Source organism: Rhinoraja longicauda, chromosome 20 (genome assembly GCF_053455715.1).
Source record: "Rhinoraja longicauda isolate Sanriku21f chromosome 20, sRhiLon1.1, whole genome shotgun sequence".
NCBI lineage: Eukaryota > Metazoa > Chordata > Chondrichthyes > Rajiformes > Arhynchobatidae > Rhinoraja > Rhinoraja longicauda.
Window position 1 is genome coordinate 35907528 of NC_135972.1, and position 18903 is coordinate 35926430.

At 42.2% G+C, this 18903-nt stretch overlaps 1 protein-coding gene and 1 long non-coding RNA gene across 5 annotated transcripts in view; one reads left to right on the plus strand and one right to left on the minus strand.

Annotated features, from left to right (window-relative positions):
• LOC144603731 (uncharacterized) overlaps positions 1-18903 on the plus strand; it is a 120969-nt gene that overhangs the window by 73009 nt on the left and 29057 nt on the right. The window lies entirely within an intron of this gene.
• Positions 1-18903, minus strand: part of cped1 (cadherin-like and PC-esterase domain containing 1) — a 219716-nt gene that overhangs the window by 17814 nt on the left and 182999 nt on the right. For 3 of the 4 annotated variants that reach the window (XM_078417410.1, XM_078417408.1, XM_078417411.1), the window contains exons 19-20: positions 17535-17636; positions 9535-9622 (exon numbers count right to left, since the gene is read on the minus strand). In XM_078417410.1, the coding sequence (XP_078273536.1) occupies positions 9535-9622; positions 17535-17636 (190 nt within the window). The remainder of the gene's footprint in view (positions 1-9534; positions 9623-17534; positions 17637-18903) is intronic. The other variant, XM_078417409.1, reaches the window with a different exon arrangement.

Below are 18903 nucleotides of genomic sequence, written 5' to 3' on the forward strand. Positions count from 1 at the left end.
CGAAATATGAGATGCAGTTCCTCCAATTTGCGCTGGGCCTCACTATGACAATGGAGGAGGCCCATGACAGAAAGGTCAGATTGGGAGTGGTAGTGGGAGTTGAAGTGCTGAGCCACCGGGAGATCAGGTTGGTTAAGGTGGACTGAGCGAAGGTGTTGAGCGGAACGATCGCCGAGCCTGCGTTTGGTCTTGCCGATGTAGAGAAGTTGAGATGGATGGGAGATCAATTGACTCCAAAACTAATGTTAAATTAAGATTTTGTGAAATACAAATCGGTGAGTGAGCATTTCCCAGAAATGGCATGAAGTTTGAAGGAATAACGGTAAAGCCACATTCACAAAATAATTTCTTTTTGAGGCTAGTCCATAGAATTCCTTGCCTTAAGTTAAACACATTAAGCTCCGCTGTTACATCATTTATAATTGGGTTTAATGTTTATGTCAACTAATCTATGAATAGTTGATATTCAATTAAGTAATATAAGGCTTGGATTTTCTTCAATAATTCCACCTGTAATTGAATGGAATCATGGTAAAAAATCATGGAAAATGCAAATGTACCATCTCATCTCGTGAACTACATCTTTGCTTCCTGTCATGAGTGCTGATGGTCACTACTCCTTCCTTAACAAACATGTAAACAGAGCTCTAGGCAGCTTCCAGCCCACGCCCAAGATACATTTCAGACCTCCTTGCCTCATACACAACTGTTTAAGTGGTCCTGTTATGGGGAGGGGTGGTATTAACATGGTGGTTTCTCAAGAGAGGGCCTTACAGCATTGTCACAACTCCATTCATTCTCATCTGCATTTCCATTCATTCTCATCTGCATTTCCATTCTTGCGAAAGCCTCAGTCCGTGTCAAGAAATCCATTTAGCGTGTGCAGTGAATGGCACTCATGTAACGAGCTGCCAGAGGAGGCACGTACTATAACAATATTTAAAAGACACGTGCACAGGTACATCGATAGGAAAGGATTAGAGGGATATAGAACTAGCTGAAATGAAGCATTTTGTTCAGCATGGACGAGTTGGGTGAAGGACCTGTTTCAGTGGTGTATGACAATGACAGTATGAATATTACCAATCTTTTCGAGCAGTGGTGAGTATGAGCAGATTTAATTTTCCTTACCTTTGCAATTTGTTACTGCTCCATTGCAGTATTTATCCTTGCATGGATAGGACAGGCTGTTTAAAGCAGTCAGTCATTTACTACTATTTTTTATTTCCTTAGGAATTGTCACACAGTGCCTTGAACTTTTTATACGGAAAGCAATGGGCATAGAATCCTTTGTGATTTGCTTCAAATAACCACATGCTCCACATTTGCTTGATGAAGGTTTACGGCAAGCTTGCCTTCACTAGGTGAGACACTAACTGTTGGGATATCAAGTTGCAACTGCACAAGATGTTGGCGTATTGTTTGCAGATCTCGTCACCAGAGCATAGGAAGAATAAGATGAAGATGGATTAAGGATTAAGGAGCTTAAGGATAAGGGGGAAGTCTTTTAGGACCGAGATGAGAAAACATTTCTTCACACAGAGAGTGGTGAGTCTGTGGAATTCTCTGCCACAGAAGGTAGTTGAGGCCAGTTTACTGGCTATATTTAAGAGGGAGTTAGGTGTGGCCCTTTTTGCTAAAGGGATCAGGGGGTATGGAGAGAAGGCAGGTACAGGCTACTGAGCTGGATGATCAGCCATGATCATATTGAATGGCGGTGCAGGCTCGAAGGGCCGAATGGCCTACTCCTGCACCTATTTTCTATGTTTCTATGTTTCTATGGAAAGAGTTCAGAAAAAAGATTTACAATGTTGCCAGGACTGGACGGCTTGTGTTACAAGAAGAGACTGGAATAGCTGGGATGATCTCCCTGGACCAAAGGTGGCTGAAGGGAAACCTTGTTGAGGTTTTTCAAATCATGAGGGTATAGATAAAGTGAATAGTCACAGTCCTTTTCCCAGGATAGGGAAGTCAAAAACTAGAGGGCATAGGTTTAAGGAGAGGAGGAAAAGATGTAAAGGGGACCACAGCAACAAGTTTTTTTACACAGGTTTGAGTTTGAGTATAATTTGTCACGTGTACCACAGTACAGTGAAAAGCTTTTGTTGCGTGCTAACCAGTCAGCAGAAAAACAATACGCGATTACAATCACGCCATCCACGGTGTACAGATACATGATAAACGGAATAACATGGATAATGTTTAATGCAATATAAAGGCAGTAAAGTCCAATCAAAGATAGAGATAGTCTGAAGGTCTCCAATGAGGTAGATAGTAGTTCAGGCTGCTAGGTATATGGAATGAGCTATCAAAGGGAATGTTAGAGGCAGGCACAAAATGCGGGAGTAACTCAGCAGATCAGGCTGCATCTTTGAAGAAAATGGATAGGTATGTTTTGGGTCAGGACCCTTCTTCGCACTGATGGTAGAGGCAAGTACAATTCCAACATTTAAAGACATTTGGACAGGTGCATGGATAGAAAATGTTTAGATGGATCTAGACTCAACACAGGCAAATGGGATTAGCCAAGGGAGGCTTATTTGTCGGCATGGATGAGTTGGACCTAAGGACTTGTTTCTGTACTAATTAACTCCATGCCTCTTTACATGAAACAATTATATTCTGAAAATAAGGATCTATATATAGTACATTGGGAGATGGACTTTATTTACATTTTCTTATAAGAAGGAGCACGCTGCCTTTTTTTGATTTCCCAGGTTTTGTAAGGGAATTTAGTAGATATTCATACAGAATACATCTGGTGAAAGAATATGAAGACAGACTAATGGGGTATTTCACAAAGTAAGAGACAGACTGTTGGCAAAACAGATTGCAAGTGCAATCCTGTGCACCAGTTGCGGGTAATGTTGATTACAATGCACTTGACTCAGCAGAGCAGGTGTATGGTCACATTGCTGATTTACTGTTGTACAGACTAGCTGCTTTGTTGTACTGCCCCAGAACATCGATCGGGACAGTGCACGTATATTTAATCATGCTGTCAACTACACAAGATGTATCTTTTCAAGTCATGGTGAATAATAAACTCCCACAAAATGTTATCTCCCAATATATATCTGCCAAGGGAGGCCTTTTGTCTGCAGCCATACAGGTCTGTCAGGGGGGGAGGTGGTTACTCCACAAAATGATCAGACATGAAGTGAGTCAGTAAGCCTCTACTATATACTTTATTATATGCTTTGTTAATATCCAATTAAAATCAGGACTATATTTATCTGTTGCTGATAAAACCTTAGGTTCCTTCCAAATGTCACCTCGGAATTTATTTCTGAGACATGAATTTTGTCACAACTAATAAACAAACATGTTAAATGTTGTTCTGAACTGTTTCACTTTACAGACATTCAGACATTCAATGTAATGCAAATCCCATTGATTATAAATGATTCTGGAACCCTCTGAATGATGTACAATTAATTTTCAACCAACAAAAGTAAAGGAAACTATGCAAGGTTAAGATGACCTTGAAAATGAATTTGTTATATGAATGAATCTGTTGAAAAGGTGAACCTTTCGTTGACCCTATCCTGAGTGTACATTTTTCTACATGTCTACACTGAATAGTGAAGAACTGCTTGTCTGGTAACACGGTTACTTAGATTTATTGTAGATAGATTTACTTAGATGGATTTCATACAGCAACACAATTTGCAATGGTGAGTTGATCAGCAATGACGTAAGTCTTCCAGTGGCAGGCAGTGTATAATTTTTTTTGATGAACTGGTAATTCCATGATATATTGAATGGCCATTCCTTCCCTGGATGTGAGAATTTTACAATTGAATTGAACTGATTCCAATTAATGCCAATTTTAAATTAATTGAGTGAATACTTCAGAACAAAGTTTGAAAAATGAAAGTTTGAGTACGAGTGTTATTTAAATATTTTAAGCATGCCTAATCATGCTCTTGCTCTTCACTGTTATAAGGATGTCAGGAAGGGTAGGAATAGTTTTAATAGCATTAGATTGTGCTGCAAGCACCAGTAAATTATTCTTAGTCTAATGCATCCACTTTTAAAAATAAGCCGATGGGTTTACCTGTGCAAAACATATTTTAATGTTTGAACTGAACTATACACCTCAAGCAGACTTTCAGCATCCAAATAAGATTGTTTTTTAAGGTAGCGACCCCTATGTTTTTAGTTTTAGTTTTTAGTTTTTTTAGTTTTAGAGATACAGTGCAGAAACAGTACCCTTTGGCCCACCGAGTCCGCACCGACCAGAAATCCCTGCACATTAACACTACCCTACACTAAGGACAATTTTGCATTTATACTGAGCCAATTAACCTACAAACCTGTATGTCTTTGGAGTGTGCAGAATCCCCCACCCCCCCAAAATAAAACAACTCGCGCAAACGACCGCACAATAATGGAAGTTCTCGGTGCAGTAGACATAGCCAGATTCTGCAAGTGCTTCAGAGATCTTGTATTTTAATTTTATTTGGAATGAATCGCATTGCGGAATCAGTTTGAGATTGCTATTGCAAAACGCAACTTAGTTTTGGTTTATATCACATCGCGACTTAGCCTGGTTTGCTCTGGGTGAATTATAATGGCAACTAAATGTTTCATCTTGCAAGGTATCTGTAAGTAAGGGGAGAGCAACTATGGTTGGATAGTCAGGGGAACATATCCCCACTGAGGCATGGATAATCAAAACGTGGAAATGTCACTTAATCAATCAAAATAAAATTGTGGAGAAAGTGAAACAAAGTGAAGCAATGAAAGAGAGATAAGACACAGAACAAAGATCAATATTAAATAGAAGTTTCTCTTCTTAACATTTTAAAAATGAGAAGGAATGAAAGTAACATTGTGAAAAGTAATTTTTGGTGACGGTTTGTTTAACTGTAAATAAATTCATAATTTATTAAAAATTACAAACAGTAAATTGGACAAGTACTATCTAACAAAGTTCTGGTCTAACCTTAATAACCTTTGGGACAGCACGGTGGTGCAGTGGTAGAGTTGCCGTTTTACAGCGCCAGAGACCTGGATTCGATCCTGACTACGGGTGCTGTCTGTACAGAGTTTGTACGTTCTCCCTATGACCTGCGTGTTTTCTCCAAGATCGTCGGTTTCCTCCCACACTCCAAAGACGTACAGGCTTATAGGCTAATTTGCTTGGTAAAAATTGTAAATTGTCCCTAGTGTGTGTAAGATGGTGTAAGTGTGCAGGGATTGCTGGTCAACGTGGACTCGGTTGGCCGAAGAGCCTGTTGCTGTGCTGTATCTCCAAAACTAAACCCTAAAATCAAGGTTTGTTAGTGAGATGCTATTAAATCAAGATAAGATTTAATAAATCAAGAAGGAGTAGGGCAGTTCATTCAGCAAGATGATGATATTTCTGTTTAACTATGAAGGTACAGCCATTGGAAGTCACTGTCCAACTTAACTTGAACAATGATGCACACTTATCGTCTTCTCCCTTATTTTCAAACTAAATAAAATCGCATCCTGAAAATCCTCAACTCGGATTGTGGTATATTGGTGTACCTAGAACTGGTAGGTAATTGGCGTTCTGCATGGTCTCTGCCTCCTCCCATTGGGAAAAATAATGGACGGTTCAGTACACAGTTCTCCCTGGTATAGACAATTCATCTTGGTATTACTGAAAAATGCGAGAACAATATGATCATTTCCATGCCACTCAGTAATTTGTCTTTCTTGGAGTCTTCCGTAAGTCTAGACCATTAGTGTTAAAATTTGGTGCTTATAGTACTTTTCCAATAATGATCAGAAAGTGATGGACTGATGTCAGGAATGCAACAATGAAGAAAATAAAAGATTTCCTTTTAAGATAAGTTATGACCAGGACTAACCAAAGTCCTTAGGCTAGTTGGGTATTGTTCATGTCTGTCAGTGAGGAGAATACCAGAATACATCTGTAAATGTTGTCAGTCTTTTAAATTGCATCTAGAGGTTAATCAATAAATTGTTTTAGTGAAATCGTATCTTGATGCAATAAGGTCATCCAATCATAAATGTCAACCTGCTTGTTTGAAGATTTTCAATGTTGACACAGTGACATATGCTTGACATAATGCAGGAAGGGAGGAAATGAAAAGGTGGAAATGCGCTGCTGGATATTGGAGAGAGAGCAAATGACCAGAGATGGGAATAAAAAAGTTTGAGGCATGAAATAAGGGAACACAATGTGAAGCTCAGTATAAAAGTGCAAGTTCAATGTACAAAGGATCAGTTACATAGGGAACACTTTCATCGGTACCATTTGAAACCATAGAAACTAAGAGTGGAGCAATCAAGTTCGTGAAAAAAAATCTCACTGGTTGAATGGTATATCTATCCTGGCACAATGAATTATTTAGGTAGTTTTCCTGTCTAATTTACCAGATGTCTCAAATCTACTGTGAAAATAATTTGAAAAAGACATTATCCGTACGGTTGGGCGGCATGGTGGTCTTTTGAAGTCTATTGCTTAGTTACAGAGACTCCAGTGTTGATGTATGTTGTAGCAGGTGAGGAATGGTATTGGCATTTCTATTGCAAGAATAGAGGCAATATGCAGGAAGGGAAATAATCCTCAATGTATGACTTGCAAGTGTTTGCATTAGCTCAATGCAGAAATTTTTCATGCAGATCGAAAAACATGCAGCTGCATCATTTAGATGAGCAATTTGTTTTTAGTTTAGAGATACAGCGCGGAAACAGGCCCTTCAGCCCACTGTGCCCGCGCCAACCAGCAATCCCCGCACACTAACACTATCCTACACATACATTTATAACAAGCCAATTAACCTGCAATCCTGCACGTCTGGAGTGTGGGAGGAAACCGAAGATCCCGGAGAAAACCCACACGGTCACGGGGAGAACGTACAAACTCTGTACAGACAGCACCAATAGTCAGTAGGGGAAAAAAACTTGCAGATGCTGGTTTAAATCGAAGGTAGACACAAAATGCTGGAGTAACTCAGCGGGTCAGGTAGCATCTCTGGAGAGAAGGAACGGGTGATTGTTTCGGGTTGAGACTCTTTTTCAGACTGATGTCAGGGAAGGGGACGGGACAAATATAGAATGTAGTAGGAGACAGGAAGACAGTAGGAGAACTGGGAAGGGGGAGGGGAAAGAGAGGGACAGAGGAACTATCGGAAGTTAGAGAAGTCAATGTTCATACCGCTGGGGTGAAAACTGCCCAAGCGAAATATGAGATGCAGTTCCTCCAAAAAACTGCAGATGCTGGTTTAAATCAAAGACAGACACAAAATGCTGGAGTAACTCAGCGGGTCAGGTAGCATCTCTGGAGAGAAGGAATGGGTGATGTTTCGGGTCGAGACCCTTCTTCAGACTGAGCACCCATAGTCAGGCTTGAATCCGGGTCTCTGGCGCTGTAAACACGCTGTAAGGCAGTAACTCTACCGCTGCGCCACCATGAATCCCAATGTTACATCAATATGTATATAAAAGGACTAATCATAACCATACCCAGTGTAACTTGTGAAATAAAAACTAATAGTTGTTTTTAATGATAATTTGATTCTTAAAGACAAAAAGAGGCAATCTGAGGTGACAGATTAATATACAATATGTCAATTGGGACAAAAGGTATCAAATAATTGCACCTGAAAGACGGAGACCTGTTTAAAAGTATTCATTGAAGAAATTTGAGTGAGAAACAAAACAAATTAAGGTAAAAGGAATTGGAATGAAAATACCCAATCAGTATTTGAAAGCCAGCTGCTGGATTAAATTTACATTAATGTTTCACTGGCTCGGGGGCAGGCAGGAGAAGAAACTGACCCTCTGAGAAAGTATGTTTGGCTTGCTCGTTAGTACCATTTATAATGGAAATAATGCACAGGAAAGGAACATGGCTTAAACTTTGATTTATGTTATTTCAATTATCTGTAATGTGGCCGTCCTCGACTACCCTTCTACATCTCTTATGGCACCAATTTTAAAGCGGAATCTAATTGATGCACTTGCGCTTTGAAAGAATTAGAAAGTGAAATTAAATATAGTCTCAGCCACTTATATTTTTGAGCGGATAGGTAGATATTGCCGACAGTGGCATAGGGTAGACAGTAGGAGTCGTTTTCTCTGGGTGGAAATGACAAAGGCTAGGGGGCATAGCTTTAAGGTGTGAGGGGTAAAGTTGAAAGGAAATGTGTAGCACTTGTTTTTATTTTACGCAAAGGGTGGTAGGTGCCTGGAATTGCTGCCAGGGATGGTAGTGGAAGCAGATACGATAATGGCGTTTAAGAGGCTCTTAGGAAGGCATGTGGATATGCAGCGAATGGAGGGATGTGGATCATGAACAGGCAAATGAGATAAGTTTATCTTGGCATCATGTTCGTACAGATACTGTTGGCCTATGTTTATTGCTATGTGTATGTCTGTGTAATCATCCTTCACTGTAACCCTGGAACCTAATGTAGCATATCCAGTCTATTTTAGATGTATCGTAAATATAAAGGGGATGGCGTAAAAAGGGGATGTCAAGTCCTTTGCGTGGCAAGAGCAGCGTGGGAAATGTTCATTTGACCGCATGGCGACGTGCATCGTGCTGCGAATATCACAGAAATGACAAAGCTTTGGGTCAGATAGAAGCTTCTGCACAAACTACAAGATTATGATGTTCTCCGACGCACCATATTTTGGTAGCACAGTGGATCATGGGAAATTAAGTTATCCATTTGCAATAATTGCTTATTTCTCTTAAAATTGAAATATTTACAATTCACAAGAAGTTTGATATTTCTTGAACATTTCAGTCTAAATGTTAACAGTTTGAAAATGTATCTTCTTAACTATTCCCAAATAGGGAGAAGACAAACTAAATTAAGCATTTTAAATCTTCGGTATGGATTAGCAAATTTCTATTGGATATCGAAGAAATCCAAATTTCTATTGGACATGGTGGATGTTAATCATTTTCTTTATACCTACTTAACCTCCATCCATATTTTGTGATTAGATTCCATTTGACAATGGAAGAAAACTACTGCATGTTGTTCGCATTACACGTTCTGCTTTTGCGTGTTTTACACTGGTGTTTGTCCGACCGCTGGAAGACAAAGAAGGGAGAGATTGAACTTTTTTTTCGCCTTCCATCACAGTGAAGAATGCGGAGGAGTCACTGTGGTGGATGTTCATGTTAAAATGTATTTTGTGTGTTCTGTTGCTTTTTATTGGTATGACTGTATGGCAAATGAAATTCCTCGTATGTTGCCAAACACACTTGGCTAATAAAGTATGATTATGATTTATTCGCCAGCATTTGGTGTAGCTTGTACATTGTTGATCTCAATAGGGGTTCATCATTCCATGTACATTTGACCAAATTGATAACATTTAATGGTTCCTGTATAGAATACGTATGGCATGGTTCCTACAAAAGCTGAACAACACACATCTATAAGATTGGAGTCAGTGGAAAGAGACAATGCTTTTGAAGCCAAGCAAAAGTTATGTTGAATCCAAAGCAGTTTAGGAACATGTTGTTCACCATGATAGAAATTCAACAATCCCAACAAATAAACATTTGCTTACCAAAGACAAAGATCGGATTCCATCCACGGGAAGGTGAAATCCCATTCCTATGGTTTTTATGATTACAAGAATATTCAAAAGATTCTGCCTGCAAAGCAAAATATAAAGTATGTAAAAACAAAGATTTTTTGGTTGTATATTTCAATAACGCAAATCACCATTTTTGATTATCTTAATCCTCACTCAAAATACCTTGGATTGTCCAAGAAGATAGTTCTCCTACCTATCTGTATTTGTCCATTGCCATGATCTTGGGTTGGCCGGTGAATAGTAAAGTGAGCATGTCACCTCATTGTGACATGCAAACTAAAAGTCAAAGTAATTTTCAAGTACCAGAGCAGTGGAGACACGTGTGGCATTGTCAAGTGGACACAGGTTCTAACTGGAGTAAAGGTAATTTGGTGGATGGGCAATAATAACAGAAAATATTTTTTCATGCAAAATATGGCCAGTGTTCAGATAAAATATCCATTGTGATGAGAAATGAAATTCCTTAAAATAATTATGGAACTATGAGGTGCACCAATGCTAGAAACTACAAGGCCCATCTAGATCTGGCAGACCGCATAGTAGGAAAAAAACTGCAGATGCTGATTAAATCCAAGGTAGACGCAAAATGCTGGAGTAACTCAGCAGGTCAGGCAGAATCTCGGGAGAGAAGGAATGGGTGACGTTTCGGGTCGAGACCCTTCTTCAGACTGATGTCAGGGGAGGGGGTGGGACAAAGATAGGATGTAGTCGGAGACAAGAAGACTAGTGGGAGAACTGGGAAGGGGGAGAGGATAGAGAGGGGAAGCAGGGACTACCTGAAGTTAGAGAAGACAATGTTCATACCGCTGGGGTGTTAACTGCCCAAGCGAAATATGAGATGCTGTTCCTCCAATTTGCGCTGGGCCTCACTCTGACAATGGAGGAGGCTCAGGACAGAAAGGCCAGATTGGGCATGGGTTGAAGTGCTGAGCCACCAGAAGATCAGGTTGGTTGAGACGGACTGAGCGGAGGTGTTCAGCGAAACGATCGCCGAGCCCACATAATTTAGTAGGGCAGCTACTGGAGCTGCTGCCTCACAGCTCCGGTGCTTAAGGTTTATTTTCTCTGGTGCTGTCTAGGTAGGGTTTGCATCTCCTTCCTGTGACCACAAAACCACAATAAGTAGCACAATGTGTTGATGAAGGCAGTGCAGTTGTTGGATGAATAATGGGTAATAATGAATCAGGGTACAGAAGGGAAATGGACAAAACGATGGCAAATAGAATTTAATCCTCTTGTGAGGTGATGGCATTAGGGTAAAGTAAGAAAGGGAGTATGGATGTAGTAAATGGTGGGGATTGAGCATGAAGAAGCAGGGGTACCTTGTCATTCAAGGGGAAGGATTCCTGAAGAAGGCAGCGCAAGGTAAATAAGGAAGTAAGGATGGCATATGGGATACTAACTTCCATGTGCTGAGGCATAGAATATAAGAGCAATGAGTTAGGACACAACTTTACAGAACGTTGGTTATGCAACAATGCTGTATATTGTCCAGTTCTGGTCACCATTCCAGAGGAGGGATGTGATTGCACAGGAGGAGTGCAGAAGAGATTTACCAGGATAGTGTCTGGATGGAGAGTTTCAGTTAGGAGGAGAAACTGGATCATCCCTTTGAGGAAGTATCAGTCTTGTTTGATCGTATTTTATTTATTTTTTACAGAATTTAATGTAATGCCTCCTGGAAAACCCACAGGCTGTCTTATTGACCTTCTGAAACAAAATCCACTAGATTGATTAATAAGGGTTTCAGGGGTTATGGGGAGAAGGCAGAAGAATAGGGTTGAGTGGGAAAGATAGATTAGCCATGATTGAATGGTGTAGTAGACTTGATGGGTCGAATGGCCTAATTCTGCTGCTATAATTTATGAATTTATGAGATTAGTCAGTCGTGCTTTATCCCTAAATTCAGACAGCTTTTGTCCATTACAACAAAATAATTCTTTTTTTTTTGTGATCCACACTTCTTTGTAACACTTTGTTGGTGGTGCTGGTGGGCTGGAGGCCGTGCATGGGGAAGGGGACAAGTGTGGAGTAACAGTTACTTTCTGGAGATTTGGTTGCCTTCGATTCCTCTGCTCACTGAGTCCCCAGTGTATGTGGAGCAGATTCCCAGTGAGAATACCACAAACATTTAAAAACATTCAAAGAACAATAAAACTGAATTTTACTGCTGAAAATTGTTAAATTCTATAAAAAAGAGACTTAAAAAATAAAGTTGAAAGACCATTTATACACAAATAAATACATTTGTTAATTAATTTAAAGACAAAATACCTTCCAACTATTCCTGTCTTTATGAAGGAAGTGGAGTTACTAAATTAATGTCGTACAGATTCAGTGGGCAGCCATGTAACTTGTGCAAGGGAAAGTGCAAACATTTTGGCTCCGTGGCAGGATTCCATGTCCAATGTCAGGATGCGGTCTGAACAACACCACAAATACTTTGGGACAATCCAATTCCCAAATTCTTGACTGAACGTGCAGGGAAATGCTGGCAATCCCTCCCCTCCCTCAACTCCAGCCTTTGTGTTTCCACGTCTCACTACTGAAAGCCACTTGCTGTGGCTCAAATTGTATGTTTCCCATTTATTGAAATGTCCAGTTTCATCGTCTTTCCTTAAATACCTTATGTGAAACACGTAGCTTCCATTCATGTCCAGCTTTTAGCCCGGTCTTCATAATTTAGATTTAGGTTTATTATTGTCATGTGTACTGAGGTACAGTGAAAAGCTTTGTTTTGCATGCTATCCTATCAAATCAGATAATACTGTACATCAATACAGACAAGCCAAACTTAAGTATAATAGGTAGGATGAAGGGAAAGAGACATTGAAGAATATGGTTCGAGATTTACAGGTGGAAAAGAGATTTAAACGAGTAGGATGATTGTCTCAGATGATCGTAGCTCCTCCACTGGGACCTGACAAACTCCCCCACCAGCTTTGGTAATGGACACAAAATGCTGGAGTAACAGCAGGACAGCCTGTCAAAAGGAACTGCAGATACTTGTTTAAACCAAGGATAAACACAAAATGCTGAAGTAATTACTCCAGTAGTTACTCCAGCATTTTGTGTTTATCTTCGGTTTAAACCAGCATCTGCAGTTCTTTCCTATACATTTTGCCTGCTTTGGTCATGGTCTCAATGCACTGTTTGCCAATACAATGTGTGGTAATTTTCCCTCTGCCTTCTTGGTGCTTCTCACAGATTCTGACTTATCATCTGGATCTTTTCTCCCCATTCCTTCAACCTGGCTTATACAAGAGGCAGTCCCCAGGTTATGGCAGGGTTCCATTCCTGAAAACTGTTCTTAATCTGAACTGTTTGTAAGTTAGAAGAACAAGAAAACCATGGGAGAGGACCATAGAAACAGCTATAGACACAAAAATGCTGGAGTAACTCAGCGGGACAGGCAGCATCTCTGGAGAGAAGGAATGGGTGACATTTCAGGTTGAGACTCTTCTTCAGATCTCGACCCGAAGTGTCACCCATTCCTTCTCTCCAGAGGTGCTGCCTGTCCCGTTGAGTTACTCCAGTATTTTGTGTCCATCTTCAGTTTAAACCAACATCTGCAGTACCTTCCTACACTCCTACACATAGAAACAGCTATGATGGAAGAGCGCTGAGTCATGGGAATTTTGTTTTTTTTGCATGTAACAAAAAAGACAACTATAACATAACAGGTATAACAGAGCTTTATTTGTCGTTCGGTACCGAAGTACCGAACGAAACTACATAGCAGTCATAGAAAAAAAACAAAGAACACAAGACACATAACCCCAACACAAACGTCCATCACAGTGACTCCAAACACCCCCTCACTGTGATGGAGGCAACAAAACTTCCACTCTCTTCCCCACGCCCACGGACAGACAGCTCGTCCCCGACCGACCCGCACAGTTCCCGCACCGGGCGCTGAAACGTCCCGCGGCCGAACCGGGCGATGAAAGGCCCGCAACCAAGCCTTGCGCAGCTAAGTCCCGTGGTCGAGCCGCACCAGCGATGAAAAGCCCCGCAGCCGAGCCGCACCGGGCGATTTTAAGTCCCGCAGCCGAGCCGCACCAGCGGTGAAAAGTCCCGCAGCCGAGCTGCACCGGGCGATGTTAAGCCCCGCAGCCGAGCCGCACCGGGCACTGTTAAGTTCAGCGGCCAAGCCGCACCGGGATGTAGAGTCCAGCGGCCAAGCCGCACCGGGTGATGTAAAGTCCAGCGGCCGAGCCGCAGCGGGCGATGTTAGGCCCCGCAGCCGAGCTGCACCGGGTGATGTTAGGCCCCGCAGCCGAGCCGCACCCCGCGCCGTGAGGAAGAGAAAAGTTCCCCCCCCCCACCCACCCACACCACTGAATTGACTCATTTAGTAATTTGCTCAGAAAACCATCAAGTGGCAATTGAAGTTTGAGATGATAATTTGAAAGTATTTTGACAAATGAAAATTGCTTAATTTTCAACTCAAACACATTACAGCATTGAAGACTATAAAATTAATTGATTTGCCATAAACATGATCAGCCATTGTTGTTTGGTTTTTATCTCGCCCAGTATGCAAATTAAGATTATGGTCTCATTGAGTATCCTGAGTAGTAAGAGACCAGCGCAGTGCAGTCTCAACAAGGTTTCAGCATTTGGGCGAGTTCAGCCTTGAATTGCAGCTGGACGAATATTAAATTTAAGGGAGTGGATGACACAATTGATCAGTGCTGAAATGTCCTAAGTGCAATGTTTTAATTAATGAAGAAGCTGAAGCCCAGGATGTGCGATACCTACATGATGAGGGATGTCCCTGCTGCAATCTGCGAGATTTAAGGATTATTTTGTGTAAATAAGGGGTCCCCAACTAATTGGACTAGCTCAAGTTTCTGAGGCTAATAACACACCATCGCCTTGGAGAATCGAGCTGTGTTTCTGGAATGCACATTAGCAAAGAAAGGATCGATGACCATCTCCTCATCTAAGGTGGCAAAGTCATGATTATTTGAGAAGCAGGGACACAACAAGCTACTCTTGTCAAAGTAGAAGTTAATTGCAGGAAATTGGTGATAATATTACAACGTAGGTATGGGTTGAGATAAGAAGAGATACTTTATTGTCACATCTACCATGAAGGTACAGATGCTCCTCAGCTTCTGATGGGGTTCCGTTCCGAGAAACCCATCGCAAACTGAAAATATTGTAAGTCGAAATGCATTAAATACACGTGATCACCTGACCGGAGTGAGCGGCGGCTCGCCACGGGTCACTGCCGTTTGCACCATCGCAAAGTCGAAATATCGCAAGTCAAAGCATCCTAAGACAGGGAGCATCTGTACAGTGAAATTCTTTGATTTTACATGCATGGTACACAAAACAGTTGCCACAAGGCGCAGGCAAAGTTACAAAGTATCCTACAATATTGCTGGTCCCTTCTTGCCCCTCCCACCACCACAGGTCCCTCTTGTTCTCAGCGCCCCCCCCCCCCCCCATGCCGGGTCCCCTTTGTTCTTCGCGACCGCGACCTCATGTTCCACCACCCTCCTCGTTCTTGGTCAATGCTGGTGGCTCGGGCCCGAGTTCGGAGTCTGCGGTGTGTGGGGCCGTCAATCCCACCGGTAGGTCCTCCATTGACGGTCTGCGGCAAGCTATTCCTGGCCCGTGGCGGGCGCTCCTCCATTGCCGTTGGTCCGCAGCGAGCGATTTGCGATGGGCGGTGCTCCGTCGTCAATCCACGGCGATGGTGAGCCGGGCCCATCTGCCGGGACCCTCCTGTCAGCACTCTGCCCTGTGGGTTCTTCTTAACTGCTCCCAATACTGCAGCATTGCTTCCCATACTGCAGCGCTGCTCCCACTACTGCAACACTGCTCCCAATACCGCAGCGCTGTTCCAATACTGCAGCACTGTGTCCAATACTGCAGCACTGTATCCCAATACTGCAGCACTGTGTCCAATACTGCAGCACTGTGTCCAATACGGCAGCACTGCTCCCAATACTGCAGCACTGCTCCCAATACTGCAGCACTGTGTCCAATACTGCAGCACTGTGTCCAATACTGCAGCACTGCTCCCAATACTGCAGCGCTGCTCCCAATACTGCAGCACTGTGTCCAATACTGCAGCACTGTGTCCAATACTGCAGCACTGCTCGCAATACTGCAGCACTGCTCCCAATACTGCAGCGCTGCTCCCAATACTGCAGCACTGCTCCCAATACTGCAGCACTGTGTCCAATACTGCAGCACTGTGTCCAATACTGCAGCACTGTGTTCAATACTGCAGCACTGTGTCCCAATACTGCAGCACTGTGTCCCAATACTGCAGCACTGTGTCCCAATACTGCAGCACTGTGTCCCAATACTGCAGCACTGTGTCCAATACTGCAGCACTGTGTCCAATACTGCAGCACTGCTCCCAATACTGCAGCACTGTGTACCAATACTGCAGCACTGCTCCCAATACTGCAGGATTCTTGGACCTAGAGCGCAGAATGTCTGTTGTCCAAGTATCAAAGTGAGATGCACAATGCATTGGAATCAAAGACAATAGAAATCCATAGAAATTGAATAACTGCATTTCTAGCATTTCAGGTTAGAACCACAACATGCTGGAAGTACTCTGCAATTACAAGGAAAGCTCTCCTTCCTCAGACATTTGAGGGGATTTGGCATGTCACCGAATAATCTGTCAAACGTGTCCAGGTGTATGGTGGAAAGTACAGTATACTGACTGGTTGGATCATGGCCTGGTTTGGCAACTTGAACATCCACGAACGTAAGAGGCTGCAGAAAGTGTCGGGCGTTACTCTGTCCATCCCCACCATCAAAGGGATGTATAGGAAGCGCTGCCTCAGGAAGGCAGCTAATAGCATCAAAGCCCCACACCACACTGGCCACATCTCACCTTGCGGCCGCCACCAGGAAGAAAGTACACAATGGACACTGCACGACAATGGCCACTCTACACACTTTGACTTGTACTACCATGGTCTGGTTTACCTAGAATAACTTCATTTATGGTATATTTATTTGTAGTGCTGTTGCGTTAATGTGCCCATAAACCTGCAGCCAGCAGGAATTTAATTGTTATGTCTGGTGCACATGAAATTTAAACACTCTTGTGTCTCTTGATAGACCAAGAAGTATCCGTGCAGAGAGAAAATTAGTTCAACCTTTCAGATTGATGACCTTTCATCTGAATCTTTCCGTAGATGCAGTCTGATATGCTGAGTATTTTCAAAATCTTGCTTCAGCAATTAGGAGGAAGATTGAAGAGGTGAAACTAATTAGTTGTACTATAAAGAAAGTTCTCAGTATCATAAACCGGTGAACAGACAAGCGCAAGGGAGGTAAATGTATGCTGGTGAGATCGGATGAGAGGCAAGTTTAGTTTAGTTTAGTTTAGAGATACAGCGCAAAAACAGGCCCTTGGGGCCCACGGAGTCCGCACCGACCAGTGATCCCCGCACATTAACACTATCCTACACACACTAGGGACAATTTACTCATACACCAAGTCAATTAACCTACATACCTGTACGTCTTTGGGAGGAAACTGAAGATCTCGGAGAAAACCCACGCGGTCACGGGGAGAATGTACAAACTCTGTACAGACAGCACCCTTGGTCAGGATTGAACCCGGGTCTCTAGCGCTGCAAGAGCTGTAAGGCAGCAACTCTACCGCTGCGCCACCGTGCCCGCCCAAGTGTTCATTCTTAGGACATTGAATCTCGTGAAGGATTGGCCTTATGATAGATTGACTTCATATAAACCAGACTGTAAAGAGTAATAGTGAGTGGAATTGAGCTGACAGCCGCCATTGGTTCCAAAGGTAAAATTTTGCGGGTATAATTAGTAAGAGGCACAAATTATTATGAGGAGGTAATCGGTTACTGAAGGAAAATAGGAAGGAGATGCTGGTGTTAAACAGTTCGTCATTTACATCAATTAAATTTTTTCTTCTAACAAATATTGTAAAAAATATACATCATGGTTTGTATTACCTTTGTAAAACCTTGTGTGTAATGTGCAGGTGATGTGTATTTAACCATTGCACACCACCAATAACCAGAACCGTCTGATCATTGTTTTCTAAAGGATGTGACCTGAAAACAATAAGACATAAAGTAATCAAATTAACTGGATTATTTTTCTATATCTGCCCAACATTCAGTTTATAGTTCTGATTTATTTATAATATAATCAACATTTTCAAGATGACGTAACACATTTCTCTTGGTAGTTTGTCTTTAAGGCTGTGGGTGTGATAGAGGTACAGGTGGAGGATGGGGGGGGGAGGGGGATGATCAGGGAGGATTTATGCTTTGAGAGGGTATACTTGGGCGATCGTCCAGTGAGAACTTATAAACAAAAATGGAATAGGGAAATAACTTCAGATGCTGGTACAAATCGAAGGTATCACAAAAAGCTGAAGTAACTCAGCGGGTCAGGCAGCATCTCAGGAGAGAAGGAATGGGTGACATTTCGGGTCGAGACCCTTCTTCAGACTGATGGACGATCACTTTGATGGGACAGGATTGTAGGCCTCCCAATATAAGATCAGGTGTGCAGTGAGGTCGCAGATAGCTGTAACAATAATAGGGTCGTTTTCAGTGTCAGTGTGGGACCTTGAGACTAGTGATCATAATTCTATCATGGTCCACAAGTTAAGATCCTAGGTGGGAACCTACAGAAGTCGACTAAGTGAGACTGTTTGCAGACAAAGGGATGTCGAGCAAGTGTGAGGCTTTTAAAAGTGCGATGGGAAATGTGAAGGAACAGCATGTTCCTGTGGCAGTGAAGGGCAAGGCTGGCAACTTTAGGGAACCCTGGTTGAAGGGAGGCTCGGATCAAAAGAAAGGAGGCGGCAGAGATCAGGTTTAGACAATGGGGATCTAGTGAATGCCACGGCACATGGGATACACTGAAGAGGGAAACCAGGAAGGCAGAAAGAGGGCATGAGGTGGATCAAGAGGCACATTGGGTAAAAGCCTGGCTATGGAGAGAATTGGACCACTTAAAGGCCAGCATAGCTGTCTATGTGTGGATCAACAGGAGATGGGTTAGATATGTAATATTTCTTATTTGTTTTTACTGTGGAAGCTAAGGGATATCAGATATCAGATAAGGTAAGATTGCCAAAGCAGTAATAGAACAGAGAATGATGGAATTACTCAACAGATCACACAGCCTTTGCAGAGAGAGTAAAACACAATGAATGTTTCAGGTGTGTGATCTCTCCTCAGATGGGTTTCGATGAAAAGGCATGAACCTGAAATATTTACCTTTTTTTCTCTCTTTTGGTCCACTGAGTATTTCTGTCAATCTCTGTTTTTATCTCAGGGAATCTTATAGAAACATATAAAATTATAA